The sequence below is a fragment of the Mobula birostris genome, chromosome 22, assembly GCF_030028105.1.
Source record: "Mobula birostris isolate sMobBir1 chromosome 22, sMobBir1.hap1, whole genome shotgun sequence".
NCBI lineage: Eukaryota > Metazoa > Chordata > Chondrichthyes > Myliobatiformes > Myliobatidae > Mobula > Mobula birostris.
The window spans coordinates 50,144,844-50,161,330 of record NC_092391.1 but is presented as its reverse complement, the minus strand read 5'-3'; the positions used below and the strand labels follow the sequence as shown (position 1 = coordinate 50,161,330).

The window sequence follows — 16,487 nt, the reverse complement described above, 5'->3', positions numbered from 1 at the left end:
GCATGTATGGCTCACACCCCCACCCGCAATCTCTGCTCCACTACCCATTCAAATCCCCACAACACCACTCCTTGTCACCTCACTCCTCGCCCCAGCAATTAAACACGTCGTTCCCACCCTCACTCACCCCAGCTGCCAGCAGCGGCTCCGCGCTCCGGCCTCCGGGCTGTCCTGGCGCATGCGCCGCCGGGAGGGGCGGAGCGCTGCGCTGACGTCTGGCAGCCATCGGTGCGCCTGTGCAGTGGTTTGCGGGGAGCGGGGCCGCGGCCATGGGGAAAGTTCAGGAGTTGTCCGTGACGCTGAGGAACAACAAAGTGGTGTACGGCCCCGGGGAGTTGGTGGCCGGGGAAGTGAGGCTCCGAGTGTCCGCGCACTTCAACTTCAAAGGTCAGTGTCCTTTCCCCCTTTGCCAGTCTCAGCTCTCGCCGCCCGCTCCCGGCGCAAGTTGGGGCTGTGGGGTGGTGGCGGTGGCGGGGGCTGTTGAAGCGGACGGGGTCCGGGGAGTTGGCGGGCGAGGGTGGAGCGGGGATCGTTGTTTGGTGAGACTGTCTGGGTCGGGCACCGTTGTTTGGTGAAGCTGCCTGGGTCGGGGGTGGGGCCGGGAGGGGTGCTGATGGGTCCTGAAGATGGGGACCGTTGTGTGGTATCACTGTCAGTAATGAAACTACCGGGACCTGGGGTCCGGGGCGGTGGGTTGGTGGTTCTAGGGGTGTTGGTGGGGCGCTGATTGCTGGAGAGAACGTAACCTGGGGTCTTTCTGGGTGAGCCGAGAGAAGGGGCTACTGCACAGAAGCTGCAGCGAGAAGCTCCTGTAGAATGAGTCAGAACATTGACTTTCAGCGACTAAATGATTTGAGATAACATGCCCTGAGTGAACAAAGCTATGGTTTATGCTTTTGGAAGGGTAATCACAAATTCTGCTGAGTATCATCCTATTTGGGGATACTTGCGAGAAATAGAATCAGACATTAAGGTGTGGAGTTAGACCTGAAGAAACAGGGGACAGGCAGTTGGAAAACTGACATTAATTTTCATTAACTGGTGCTTAATTCATGGTTGCTTTTTACCTACAGTACTGAACCAGTATTCATAAATGGATATTTGAGTAATCAATATTTTCTAATCTGTGAGCTGTATCCAGAAACACCACAAGGGCTTCAGTAATGGATGCTGAGCAAATGGGCATCTCACGTGAAGAGCTTTTGTCCTTTACCTATAACATAACTCATTCAGTGAAATTTTCATTGACTGATATTTGGGAGTGTTTAAGAATGAAGGACAACCATATTCTGACTCCTAAAGCAAAGGATTTTAGAAGGGGCGAAGCGTATTAGAGAAAACTTAAACAGCTGACATGAGAATGAAAGCTAGCATTAGGTTTCTTTATAGTCTCAATAACAGATCTTGCTGAATCAACACACAGTAATAGAGATTTTTCTAAATGATAATTTAAACATTTTGTATGGTATAAAATGGAAGGTTGGGAGGGTTTAAACTAGAATGGTTGGGAATGGGAACCACAGCAGCTGAGCAACAGGTGGTAGGGTTGAGAGCAAGAAAGATGATCTGACAACCAGGACTGAAAGTAAGTTCAGGCTAATGAACATGGTGGACAGAAGGGCTGAACTATGTTTATTTCAATGCTAGGAGTATGATGAGAAAGAAAGATGAACACATCATAGACATCAGCCTACCCACTGCCAAGGACATATAAACCGAATGGTGCCAGAAAAAGGCCAGTAACATCATAAAGGATCCCTCCCACTCTGTTCATGGACTGTTGATCTCACTCCCATCAGGGAGGAGGTTATGTAGTATCAATGCCAGGACTACCACCCTGAAAAAGTTACTTCCCCCAAGCTGTAAGGCTGATCAACAGCTCCACCCACTAACCCACCCTTCTACACACCCACCAACCACTGCTTTACCATTTCCTGTCTGCCACCTTACCTAGCGTCACTTTATGTATGCTATCTTATGTATTCACATTTATGGCTTTTTTATTAATGTGTTATTTATATTTTGTTTTTTTGTGCTGCATCTGATCCAGAGTAACAATTATTTGGTTCTCCTTTATACCTGTATTGGAAATAGCATTAAGCAATCTTGAACTTGGGGCCTAGATTCAGTGCAAAATATTGCAATGTTGCCATTTCAGAGACCTGGTTGTTTGAGGGACAGGACTGACAGTTCTGACATTCTTGGGTTTTGTTGCTTTAGATGTAATGGGGGTGGGTAAAAGAGAAGGCAGGGCTGTACTGTTGTTGTGACATTCTCCATTATTCCTCCTGATAAGGGAGATGGTCACTGCACTACTCAGGTAGGATATACTGGAGGGCTCATCCATAGAGGCAATTTGGGTAGAGCTCAGAAATGTGACGTGCAGCTATGTTGATAGGATTATGCTCTAGCATCCTTCAAGAGGGCTTCTTGAAACAATCTGTGGAGAGTCCAACTAGAGAGAACATACTGGAACACACATCAAAGTTGCTGGTGAACGCAGCAGGCCAGGCAGCATCTCTAGGAAGAGGTACAGTCGACGTTTCAGGCCGAGACTCGAATTTCCAGCATCTGCAGAATTCCTGTTTGCGTTTTTAAAGAGCATACTGGACCTACTTTTGGAAAACGAACCAGACTAGGTCACTGACCTGATTGGTGAACATTTAGAGAGCAAGGATTACAACTCATTATGTTTTAGGGTAGTTAGTAATAAGGAGAAAATTGGATATTAGGGGAAGGTAAATTACAGGAGGATAAGGCAAGAGCTAAGAGACATTGATTAGGAGCAGCTGTTTTTGGGCACGCCCATGTCTGATCCTGAACCCTAACACCCAGGTTAACCCTGGCCACACCCCCACAAACCTGATGACCTGTGTCAGGAGGGGCAAGATCCAAGAAAGGCAAGTGTTGGACCTGGTTAATGAAGGCGTGGGCCAGATCAAAGTGGCAGGGTTGCGTGATACTGAATCTCAAGTGACGAGATCAAAAAGCGCAAGAGGGCTGATTCGCCCACTGCCCGAATACTCTCAACCTAATGCGTGTGGGAGTTGTTTAAAGGTCAGCTGATTAGAGTTCAGAATTGTCATGTTCCAATAAGGACAAGAATAGTAAGGGAGCCTTAGATGATCTGAGAGGTCCTAAATATAGTATAGAAGAAAAAGGAAGTAATTGTAAGGTTTAGGAAGCTAAAGTCAGACTGGGCCCTTGTGGAATATAGAGGAAAATGCTCAAGTATATTAGGAAGGCCAGAACAGGCCATGAAATATCCTTGACAAGCAGGATCAAGGAGAATATCAGGGCATTTCATACTTCCACTAAGAAAGATAACTAAGGAGAGAGTACATGTACAGTGGAGTTCATTTGTGTTTGAAGCAGAGCAAGTGGTATTTTGTATCATGATTTGGAGGATAGTGAAAGAGTGGGGCATGCTAATATGCTTGAATGTTGAGATTAAGGAGGAGGTGGTGGTTTTGGGTCTTCTGAAAAGCATTAAGCTGGATAGGTCCCTAGGGTCTGATGGCTTATTTTCCAGAATATTGAAATAAGTGATGGAATTGTTTGGACATTGCCTAAGATCTTTGTCTTCACTGGCAACAGATGAGGTCCTGAAGGACTGGAGAGTAGAAAATATTCTGCTTTTGTTCAAGATAATCAGTCAGTTGTAGGCCAGTGAGCCGTACTTCAGTGGTAGCAATCTATTGGAGAGGACACTGGATAGGATTTCTGTGCATTAGAAAGGTGTGGCCTGCTTGGGGAAAGTCATCAAGGCTTGTATAAACAGGTCATGCCATACAAACTTGAATGTTTTTTGAGGTTACAAAGGTGCTCGATGAGGTGTAAAACTGGACCTTATCTGCATAGACTTCAGTAAGGCATTTGATAAGGTCTCTTCATGGCAAGATGATTCAGAAGATGAAGATGCATGGATCCAGCTTAAATTTGGATTTGGAACTGGTCTGCCCATGAAAGACAGGAGTGGAAGGCTGTTATTCTGGCTGGAGGTCCATGGCAAGAATTAGTGCTGGGACCTCTTGTATGTCATGTATATCAATGATCTGAATAGGAATGTAGATGGGTGGATTAGCAAGTCTGAGGGTAACAATACTGATGGAGTTGTGGACAGTATAAAGGACTATCAAATAATGCAACGTGATATTGATCAGCTATGGATACGGGAGAAAAGTGGCAAATGGATTTAATCCTGGCAAGACTGAAGTTTTGTACTTTGGGAGTCAAATGAGAAGTGAAATTTTGTAGAAACATAGAAAACATATAGCACAATATAGGCCCTTTGGCCTACAATGCTGTGCCGAACATGTACTTTAGAAATTATCTAGGGTTACCCATAGTGCTCTGTTTTTCTAAGCTCCATGTGCCTATCCAGGAAGCACTTAAAAAACCCTATCATATTCGCCTCCACCACAGTTGCCAGCAGTCCATTCCACGCACTCACCACTCTCTGCATAAAAAAAACTTATCCCTGACATCATCTCTGTACCTACTTCCATATATTTAACAGTAGGCCCCTTATAGCATTGATATACAGCAAAATTTGTGGGGCTACGTTCATTATTCCCCTAAAGTGGATAAGGTGGTTAAGAAGGCCTTCAAAAGTTGGATGTTGAGTGGAAGAGTAAGGAAGTCATGCTTTAGCTATATAAAATTTGAGACAGATTTCTTTTAGAGTATTGGCTGTAGTTCTGGTCACCACTTTAGGAAGTAGATGGAGAACATGGAAGGGGTGCAGAAGAGGTTTACCAAGATGCTGCCTGGATTGGATAGTATGAATTATAAGGAAAGGTTAGCCAAACTGGATATATTCTCTCTTGATCAGGAGTTCCCAACCTGTTTTATGCCACAGGCCAATACCTTTAAGCAAGGGTTAATATTCTATTATGGATTTATTGAGTATGCCTGCAAGAATATGAATCTCAGGGCTGTATAAGGTGATATATGTACTTTGATAATAAATTTACTTTGAACTTTGAGATTTGATGGGAGGTTTCTTGAATTATGAGAAGCATAGATAGGATAGACAGAAAGAATCTTCTCTCTTAGGATATAGATGTAAAATACCAGAGGGTGTTACCTGGTCTTGTTGATGTTGAGTGCAAGGGTTTGTTGTGACATCACTCAATCAAACATTCCTGTATTCATCTTCATCATATCTGTGATTCTACCAACAATCGTGTAATCGGCAAATTTATGGATTTTTTTACGCAGTATTTAGCCTCACAATCATGAGTGTAAAGTGAGTAGAGTAGTAGGCTAAGACACATCTTTGTAGTGTGCCTGAGCAAAGAGAAGATGTTATTACCAATCTGCACTGACTGGTCTTCCAATAAGGAAGTCCAGTATCCAATTCAGAGGGAGGACTAAGTTGTAAAGCTTGATTATTAGTACTGAGGGAATGGTATGAATGCAGAGCAGTAATCAATCAATCAATCAGTAGTAGATAACCTGACAACCTTGTTAGGCAGGGAGATCAAGTGGCGAATTCGGGAAGGAGAGAAGCAAAATGGTCATTATTTTGGTTTAGTTTTTCTTAATCATCATATGTTCTGCCCTTTACAATACTCTTGCCATTTACAATGCATTGCAATGTCAAAGAAGCTTAATGTGCTAGAAATTGCCCCATGAATCTTTTTGAACACCCATCCTCTCTCTAACTTAAAATTAACTTGTATTTCTTTCTCTCAATTATGATGAGGGCTCCCAAATCTGAGAGATTATCTCTCACTCTTTTCCCAAGTGATGTCAGGTGATCTTTTAATTGCTCCTAGCACTTTTGTTTTTATTTCAGAAAACAGGAAGTGGAAGTTAGAAAGATAAAATAAATAGAAATAAAAACCAACAATAAATGTTGTCAGAGTACAGGAACATTATAAAATTTAAAGTGCTTTGTCTAAATGCTTGCAGCATTTACAACAATTTAAATGAATTAATGATATGAATAGAATTAAATAGGGAGATCTAATTATATTATGGTAGCATGACTGCGTGGAACTGAATAAGGAGATTCAGTCAGAAAGCATAGGCGGAGAATGAAAAGGAGGTTGCATAAAGATATTAATAATGGATGAAATTGCCATGTATGTGAGAAAAATCTTAGCTGGGCATAAGATGTAGAATTAGAATTGGTCTAAAGTTTAAAGCCTTTGGATCTAACGCTGGCTTGTTAATGTGTGAAAGTGGTAGTAGTGGGTTGTTTTAAGTGGTTGGAAGTCTATCAGCAGTATAGTATAATGGAAGTAAGTGCTAGGACCACTGCTGTTGCTTGTCTACATTAACAATTTAGAAGACAATGTGTGATTAGTAAATTAGTGGTGGTTTTAGACTACAGAGTGGTAATAATCGATTGGGCAGATATAATTTAATCTCTCTAAGTGTGGAATGATGCATTTTGATGGCAATGAAGGCAAGCCAGGGAGAACGGAGGAAAAAGGGCTGATTAAGAAGGTACATGGGATACTTGCTTTAACCAGATGGGGCATAGAACAAAGTTAAAGGGAGTTTAGTATAATGCTGGTTAGGTCACAGCTGGAATATTGTGTGTATTTCTGGTTGCAAAACTGTAAAGACTTCATTTGCTCTAGGGAGGGTTATATCAGAGGTTCACAGGGATGTTGCCTGGATGGAATGTTTCAGTAACGAAGAGAGAACAGCTTGGCTGCATTGTTTTGTGAGATACAATTTTGAAGGGTGGGTACAGATGGTGATGTTTAAGAGGAATTTAGACAGGCACAAGAACAGTTTGCAACTCAGATATATCTAGGGCAAAGCAGTTCCCACATGGCAGAATGAGGAACTAAGGATATATATAAAAAAAAATCATTTTGAAACTTTGTAACCTCTGGTGAAAAGAGTAATTGGGACTGAATAGGAATTCTTGAACTGATGTAAGCTCTGTCTTCAGCAGTTAGCTTAAAAAAACCTTATACTGGTTCTCCCTTGGTGTGCAGAGAGACAAGTTGAGGGTTGATAACATTATACATTGTACCCTCGTTTGAGTAAGGGGAGGAGGACTCACCGATAAGGACAGGAATGAACATCTGTCTGTAATTAAGTCAGGGCCTTGTAAAGAGAATAACTGATAAGGACTGGACAGTACATCCATCTGTAATTAAAACCTTGATTTCAACAATAGACATTAGGTGCAGGAGTAGGCCATTTGCCCCTTCGAGCCAGCACCACCATTCACCGTGATCATTTCTGATCATCCGCAGTCAGTACCCCGTTCCTGCCTTCTCCCCATATCCCTTGACTCCACTATCATTAAGAGCTCTATCTAACTCTTTCTTGAAAGCATCCAGAGAATTGGCCTCCACTGCCTTCTGAGGCAGAGCATTCCACAGATCCACAACTCTCTGGGTGAAAAAGTTTTTCCTCAACTCCTTTCTAAATGGCCTACCCCTTATTCTCAAATTGTGGCCTCTGGTTCTGTACTCCCCCAACATCGGGAACATGTTTCTTGCCTCTAGCGTGAACCTTTTCCTTAATAATCTTATATGTTACAATCAGATTCCCTCTCATCCTTCTAAATTCTGGTGTATACAAGCCTAGTCGCTCCAATCTTTCAACATATGACAGTCCAGCCATCCAGGGAATTAACCTTGTGAACCAATGCTGCACTCCCTCAATAGCTAGAATCCTTCCTCAAATTTGGAGACCAAAACTGTACACAATACTGCAGGTGTGGTCTTACCAGGGTCCTGTACAACTGCAGAAGGACCTCTTTGCTCCTATACTCAACTCCCCTTGTTATGAAGGCCAACATGCCATTAGCTTTCTTCATTGCCTGCTGTACCTGTATGCTTACCGTCAGTGACTGATGAACAAGGACACCTAGATATCATTGTACTTCCCCTTTTCCTAACTTGACACCATTCAAATAGTAATCTGCCTTCCTGTTCTTGCCACCAAAGTGGATAACCTCACACTTATCCACATTAAACTGCATCTGCCCACTCACCCAACCTGTCCAAGTCATCCTGTATTATCACGACATCCTCTGCACATTTCACACTGCCACCCAGCTTTGTGTCATCTGCAAATTTGCTAATGTTACTTTTAATCCTTTCATCTAAATCATTAATGTATATTGTAAATAGCTGCGGTCCCAGAACTGAGCCTTGTGGTACCCCACTAGTCACCACCTGCCATTCTGAAAGGGACCCGTTAATCCCTACTCTTTGTTTCCTGTCTGCCAATGAATTTTCTATCCATGTCAGTACCCTACCCCCAATACCATGTGCTCTAATTTTGCCCACTAATCTCCTATGTGGGACCTTATCAAAGGATTTCTGTAAGTCCAGGTACACTACATCCACTGGCTTTCCCATGTCCATTTTCATAGTTACATCCTCAAAAAATTCCAGAAGATTAGTCAAGCGTGATTTCCGCTTCGTAAATCCATGCTGACTTGGACCGATCCTGTTACTGCTATCCAAATGTGCCGCTTTTTCATCCTTTATAATTGACTCCGGCATCTTCCCCACCATTGATGTCAGGCTAACTGGTCTATAATTCCCTGTTTTCTCTCTCCCTCCTTTCTTAAGAAGTGGGATTAACATTAACTGCTCTCCAGACCTCAGGAACTGATCCTGAATCTATAGAACATTGGAAGATGATTACCAATGTGTCCACGATTTCTAGAGCCACTTCCTTAAGTACCCTGGAGTGCAGACCATCAGGCCCTGGGGATTTATCAGCCTTCAGTCCCATCAGTCTATCCAACACCATTTTCTGCCTAATGTGAATCTCCTGCCGTTCTTCCGTTGCCCTAGGTCCTCCGGCTACTATTACATCTGGGTGATTGTGTCTTCCCTAGTGAAGACGATCCAAAGTACTTGTTCAACTCGGCAGCCGTTTCCTTGTTCCCCATAATAAATTCACCCGTTTTTGTCTTCAAGGGCCCAACTTTGGTCTTAACTAATTTTTTCCTCTTCACATACCTAAAGAAGCTTTTACTATCCTCCTTTATATTCTTGGCTAGCTTGCCTTCGTATCTCTCGTCTTTTCTCCCCGTATTGCCTTTTTATTTATCCTCTGTTGTTCTTTAAAAGTTTCCCAATCCTCTGGCTTCCCGCTCATCTTTGCTATGTTATACTTCTCTTTTATTTTTATACTGTCCTTGACTTCCCTTGTCAGCCATGGTCGCCCCTTACTCCCCTTAGAATCTTTCTTCCTCTTTGGAATGAACTGATCCTGCACCTTCTGTATTATTCCCAGATTTCACGAACTCTCTTATCTGTAACCAAGTTTTGCACCAACAGACTTGGTGGGCGTACCAGTTCAAATGACATCTTGCAACAGTAATGTATGGGACTTACTATGTATAAATATCTGGCTGTAACCGGAGAGAGTGGGCCCACTTGTTTGCTGGTGGCAGTTTTTACGTGCCTTCCCTTTGACAACTGGGTCTCAAACTCCTGCAGGAGGGTGCGCAGTAAACTGTTGTAACTATAAGAAGCTGGTCTCCGGAGTTTTATTCAGATTCGACTTTAACAAGAAGATGCCTGCAGCCCAAAGCAAGTGGCAAATCCATCCCTCAGGTTTCCCGGAGACACACTCAAATGTACAGGTCAGGTATTCATGAGCCTTAAAGGAACCATGCTGAGTAATTTTTTTTGGTGAGGGGTAAGACATTTAGACAAGATCTGAGGAATTCCAAAGTGTAATCTGGAATTTATCTTTGAAGTGGTGGTGATACAGGCACACTCAAAACATGTAAAATAATCTGGATGATCACTAAAATCACTAGCTTGTAGTATACTAGTGCTGGTAAGTGTGGTTATAATAGATGTGAGTCATAGTGCTTGTTTTCCAGATTTTAGAATCTGTCACGATTGAGCTGCAAAAAGAGCAAAGGAAGCATGAGTTATTTGTAGGTCAAATAGTAGTTTGTAATAGGCACAGCAAAAATCAGAGAATTATTGATTATGGTGGCAGGCAAGGTGTAGCAAGGTGATTTGGCCTCTGTCCTCTCGGGCAGGAAATTCCAATGACTCAATACCTGTGAGAGAAGAGAGTTTTATGTACCGTAGTTTTAAAGGATTGGCTCCTTATTTTGTAGCTAAGTTGCCTTGTTTGTGACTTTCTCACCGGTAAAAACATCTGCTTCCCTGTCAAGTTCCATGGTATCTTGCATGTTTGATCAGTTAAAGTCACCCCTCATTTTTATTAACTAAAGGAATACCATCATAAGCTGTCTGGCCTCTCCTGATGGGACAACACCCTTAACCAAGCACTGTCTCCAATGTTAAAATATGGGATTTTTTAAAGGGGGCCAAAACTGCACATAGTAACAAAATCTCCTTATTCTTAAACTCCTGCCTCTTTGCAGTAAGAGTCAGTGTTCCAGATAAGAGAATCCATATAGGAGAATGAGGAAATGACAGCGGAATTAAATAACCAGGGAACAAAAGTTCTAGCAAAAATGAAGAACTGAAAGTAGAAAGTATTAGTGGCAAAAAAAAAGTACGAGAAGTTAATGACTAAATGCTGGTAAATCCCGAAGAGCTGTTGACCTACATTCCAGAAATCTAAAAGAAATAGAGAACTCCATTCTTCTTGTGATTGTGTGGATTTCCTCCAAGTCTTCTATTTTCCTCCCATATCCTAACATCCTGTAGGTTGACTATCTGCTGTGGATTGTCGAAGTGTTCGGTTGTGTAGATGAATCTTGCAAAGAGTTGATGGGAATGTGGGAGAATGCCCTCTTCTCATCTTCACCAGGAGACCACTGTTAGTATGGATAAGCGATATCACCTCCTTGTTGACAATCAACACAGGCGTATCTGTAAGATGCATGCTTAGCCCACTGCTCTACTCTACATTGATGATTGTGATGCTGTCTTTAACTAATGAGATGACACCAGTATCGTTGGCAAAGTCTCATGTTGTCAAGGTGGTGTACAGGACTGAGTTCTGCTGGTTCAATGGTGCCGTAGCAGCAACTTCGCAAGCCCAAGGAAATGATTGTTGATTTAAGGGGAAGTTGGAAGCACCAGCCGCCTTTAAGGGGTTAGCAGTGGAAGTGGTGAGCAGGTTTAAGCTTAAGGGTGTCAACATCTATCCTGGGTCCAATATATTGTCATGAAGCCTTTGTTAGGTTTACCTTACTTTGTTATACTTAGGAGTTTGAGGAGGTTTGTTATGTCAGCAAAGACTTATAAAGTTCTATAGTAGTGTAGTAGAGAGCATTCTGACTGATTGCATTACAGCCTTGTGTTGAGGACCAATTCACAGGATCAAGAGGAGGACATGTCCTCCTCTTGTTACTATTGTCAGGGAGGAGGTACAAGAGCCCAAAGACCCACAATGAGCATTTTAGGAACAACTGCATTCCCTCTGCTCATCGGATTTCAGTGCAGTCCAGTATTTTATGAACATTATCTCAGTATTCCCTTTGCACTATTTATTCCAGTAGCCTTGACTTGCATGACAGTAGTTTTACTTAATGACTCAGAATGCTGTGCCCAGAAACTGAATATGTAATCAGTGTTGAACCTGCAGTACAAATTGAGTAACACACAAAATGCCAGAGGAACTCAGAAGGCCAGGCAGCATCTATGGAAAAGAGTACAGTCAACGTTTCGGCCCGAAATATCAACTGTACTCTTTTCCTTAGATGCTGCATTTTGTGTTGCTTGGATTTTCAGCATCTAGATTTAGTCTTGATTGTGATTGTACAAACTGCATAGTTGTCTTTTTGATCGGACATGAAAGCAAGTTTTTGTGTATGCCACTCTAGAGGATTATAATATCTGTGGCACTTTTTAGCAGTTCTCTCATTTCCTGGGTAATTTAAGGAAAAAAAAACTAAATAAACACAATGTGGAAGACATATCCAATTTTGCTTAATCAAGGATTACCATTACAGAAAATTGCAATGCAGAGGGTTTTCTAAGAACTTTACACTTCTGTATCAGACTGCATAATTTGTGAGATACATTTTTGTTAAGAGGAAATTACAGATTTTGTTAGCATTGATTGTCTTTGCCTTTGTTATTTTCCACTCTTACCCTAAACCCCCACCTGACTCTTGAATAAACATGAAAAGGTTATTTTCAATCTGTTTCTTTGGTCACTGGGTGCTCAAGGTACCAAGCTGAAAGGTCTTCCGTAAGGTCCAGTCCTGACGATGAGGTGCAGAATGTATTATGTTAACAGGGAATGGTTTTCAACTACTTGTCCATCCTCTGCTCTTTACATGGCCAGCAAACAAGGTTTGATAAACAGACTGAAATCCACCCCCCCCCCAGCCACCTTCCCCCTCAACTGGTCTCACTTGCTAGCTTGTACTCCTCCCTCTCTCCCACCTACTTGTTCTAGTTTCTACCCTCCTCCTTTTCAGTCCTGATGAAGGGTCTTGGCCTGAAACATCAACTGTTTATTTCACTCTATAGATACTTTTTTAGACCTGCTGAGTTGCTCCAGTATTTTGAGTGTGTTGCTCCAGATTTTGAACATCTGCAGAACCTTTGATCCTGAATATACCTGTTAAAGTTTTGAGGGATGGCTCCTTGAGTATGCAACAATGAAAATATTAAATAGCAGAAAGGACATGTCTGGAACCATTTTAAGTGCCAGGGTTATGTGTTGGTGTAGAAGATAGCCACTTATTTAATGTCTTCCTTGATCTCATCATGAGGTTTTCAATAAGGGCCTTTTATAGGTCAATTATTGTCTTCCTTGGCATGGTTACAATGGTACAGAGTGAAAATGCCTTACACCCAGTGATTGGCCCCAGTGGCCTAAAGAATCAGCAGAAGTTAAATTGAAAGATATCCTGGAGTTAAGACTGCAATCACATGTCTTAACTTGTGTTTAAACTTAATCAAGACCAGCAAATCCATGCGAATAGAATTGCTAATGAGCTACTTCGGAAGGATAGGACTTTCTTGGTGATGATAAAGATCCAGGTTCATCATATTTGCTGTGCCTGTCTGGTAGTTGGATGCTAGTGAAAATATTGATTAAACACAGTCAAAATCTCATTTAGTTAGACAGGGGAACCTATTAGTTAGAAGCTTCGGTTTGAGTCACCTTTTCATCACAGATTTGCTGAAGTTAACACACCTTACGTTACTCATATATAGTAAATTTCTGTTTGACATACTCAGACTTTCCAACCCAGCATATTTTCTTGATTATTAATGCATAGCACACTTATTGGTTCACTTTTTAAAAAATATTATACATAATGTGATACCTTAAAGTGAACCCAGAATATTTAAAGGGAGGGTGGGAAATGGGGATTGGGCTACTGAAGAGTATGGCAGACTGCACCTTGTATGCTAGAGGAGGTACACCAGGATGTTGCTTGGACTGGATGACTTAACAGGCGAGGCAGGGATTGTTGTCCTTGAAGTAAAGGAGAGAGTTGATCTTGATGCAAGATTATGAGAGTCGTAGGTAAGATGGACAATTAAAACTTTTCCCATGGAGAGGGTCACCAAAAACTAGAGGGTGAAGGTTAAAGGTGAGGGCAAGAAGTTTTAAAAAAAAGAATCTAAGCAACGTATTTTAAGAGTTGTTCATATCTGAAATGTGCTAGCAGGAAAGTTGGTGGAGTCAGATACAATTAATTTTGAGAGCAATTCAGACAGACACAAATAGGCAAGTCATAGAGGGATGCACACCTAATGTGGGCAAATGGGATGAGTGCAGATGGGCAAAAAGGTTGTGTGTGTTGTTATCTTTCAGTTTGTTTGCTGTACAGTTTGTGGACTCTGCAGGAATTATACCGTAAAGAACAATTCCCAGTAGTTAGATAGCAAATTACTGGAGTTCTGCTGTTTTGAACTACAAAACATTTTTTGAGTAAATGTATTTAATTCGCATTTAAGTGCATTAACACTGATTTCATTGTCTCCCACAAAACCTATTCCATAGAAGTGTCATAGAGAGACTGTACAGAATCTGCTCTCTGAGTCCATGCCAACCATCAGCTGCAATAATCCTACATTAGTCAAAGTCAACTTATTATTAAATGTGGAATATGTTACTATATACTTCCATATGCTATATTTTCGTAAGCATATACAGGAAAGTAGAATTTATGAAAAACTATAAATAAAGACTGACAAATAACCAATGTGCAAAATAAGATGAATTGTGCAATTAAGAAAATATTGAGGACATGAGTTAGAGTCCTTGAAAGTGAATCTGTAAGTTGTGGAATCAGGCCAAAGTTGAGATGAGAGTGAAGTTATTCTCACTGGTTCATGACCCGATGGTCGTAGGGTAATAACTGTTCCTGAACCTGGTGGGGTGGGACCTATGTCTTCTGTACCTCCTTCCCAGTGATGTTAAGAAGAAGTGAGTGTGGCCTGGGATGATGTGGTTCCTTGATGATGGGTACTGCTTTCTTATGGCTGCGCATCTTGTAAATGTGCTCAGTGGTGGAGAGGGCTTTGCCTGTGATGGACTGGGAAGTATCCATCACTTCCTTTATACTTTTCCATTCCTGGGCATTGGTGTTATCATACCAGGCTGTGATGCAACCAGTTAGGATACTGTCTACTGTGTCTCTATAGTAGTTGAATGTCCAATCTACGCAATCTGGCATTGAGAGGAAAAATAAATCAGCCATGATGGAATGGTGGTGCAGACACGATAGGCTGAATGGCCCAATTCTGCCTTATGGTCAAACTTACAAGAAAGTGGAGGCGCCGTCATGCCTCCTTTGTGATGGCACTTGTGTGCTAGTCCTAGGACAGATCCTCTGATATGATATCACCAAGGAATTTAAAGTTACTGACCCTCTCCATCTCCAATCCTCTATTGAAGATTGGCTTTTGGACCTCTGGCTTTTAACTCCTTTGGTCAATAATCAGCAATTTGGTTCTGCTGATGTCGAATGAGAGGCTGTTGTTGCATCAGTTCAGTCTGCCTCCCATATGCTGAATCATTACCACCATTTCTGATTTTAATCCTTTGTTTTATTCTCCCTGTATTCTCATCAACTCTCTCCAGCTTCTACAAGGCTAGAGAGTATCGATAGTGACTAACTAACCTACCAACACATGTCTGGGAGAAAACTGGAGTGGCCAAGGGAAACCTGCACAGTCGCAGGAGAATCTGAAAGTCTCATGCTACCAACAGCTGAGGTCAGGATTGAGCCTGGATCTTCGCCTCTATGAGGCAACACTTCATCTAGCTGAGATACTACACCACCTGTGTTACTGCAGATTAGTTTTCAATTGCTATCACTGCAGAGACAGTTGTATCCTATCCTTCCTGTGGTGGTTGGTCTATATTATATTATTCCTTTAAAAATGCTGTACATAGCAATTTAGCACTTTGCAGCCATTTTTCCACTGAGAACGTAGCCAGTAGTTAAGTCATTGTTTCGCCCATGAGCTGCTAACTTGTTTTTACTTTGAAGTTTTGGATCAGTGTTAACTAATCATTACCCGAACTATCTTTTTACAGGAAGATATCCATCACTGTGGGCATTGGGAGCTAGTCTTTGCTTTAAAAGTGCAAGCTGTTAAGAAAATTGAATTTTCATACATCTCACATCATTGTGTGATGTTCTTTCTGACTGGAGGGTACAATTAACAACTTCTCTCACTTGTAGCTCTACAGAGAAATTTTCTCCCAATGCCTGGTTTATGTCTATTTATTTCTTCCTCGAGTAATTTTCTGGTATTTCAGGATTGGTGCTACATTTACTTATATTTGTAGACTTTCCCAGGTTTAAACTGATTCTCCTGCTGCCCATGGTGCTCACTTTCCTCTCTGTAGATCCCTAGAAATCCTTTGTTTTGGGTCCACAAAACTGCATTGTTAAGGCTTCTAAATTGGGCCAAAATTTTGATAGAAAAATTCAAATGCAGATGCTAATGCTTTTGCTGAATTTATCAGTGGCATAGACATTTTGGTGTAATGTCTAATGTTATTGTACTGAAGAATGTTCAAAAAATTGTTGTACTGTACTTTCGCAGAATTATTTTAGTAAATTTTGAAGATGAAAGATCTAAAGAATAGTTTTGCCACATACATCAAGACATACAGTGAATGTATTGTTTTGTGTCAGATGACCAATACTGTTCAAGGATTATGCTGTAGGCAGCCCACAAGTATCGCCATGCTTCTAGTTCCAACATAACGTGCCCATCACTCCAACCCTAACCATATGACTTTGGAATGTGGGAGGAAACCGGAGCACCCAGAGGAAACCCACGTAGTCAATGGGATAACGTACAAACTCCTTACAGACATTGGCGAGAATTGAATTCTCTTCAGAGTTCACTGGTGTGTTGTTCAGCTTTGCGCTAACCACTCTTACTATGCTGCCCAGGAGCACCCAGAGAGAGTTTACTTCATAAACACATTTGAAATTCTTTCTAAAAATTTTTTTTATTAATAGAGAGCTCAGTTGTATTTGTGATATATTTTCTATATCAATTAACGAATTCACCTTGAGTATTGCTGGCAGTTTACTCATTAAGCACTTAACCTAAGTTTTGGACCAT

At 41.6% G+C, this 16,487-nt stretch overlaps 1 protein-coding gene across 3 annotated transcripts in view; it reads left to right on the top strand.

Moving 5' to 3' along the window:
• Positions 1-225: 225 nt before the first annotated feature.
• LOC140186426 (arrestin domain-containing protein 1-like) overlaps positions 226-16,487 on the top strand; it is a 76,823-nt gene continuing 60,561 nt past the window's right edge. For all 3 annotated transcript variants that reach the window (XR_011882866.1, XR_011882865.1, XM_072240697.1), the window contains exon 1: positions 226-387. Coding sequence is in view for 1 of the 3 variants with exons in the window: in XM_072240697.1 (XP_072096798.1) it covers positions 270-387 (118 nt within the window). In the remaining 2 variants the exon portion in view is untranslated. The remainder of the gene's footprint in view (positions 388-16,487) is intronic.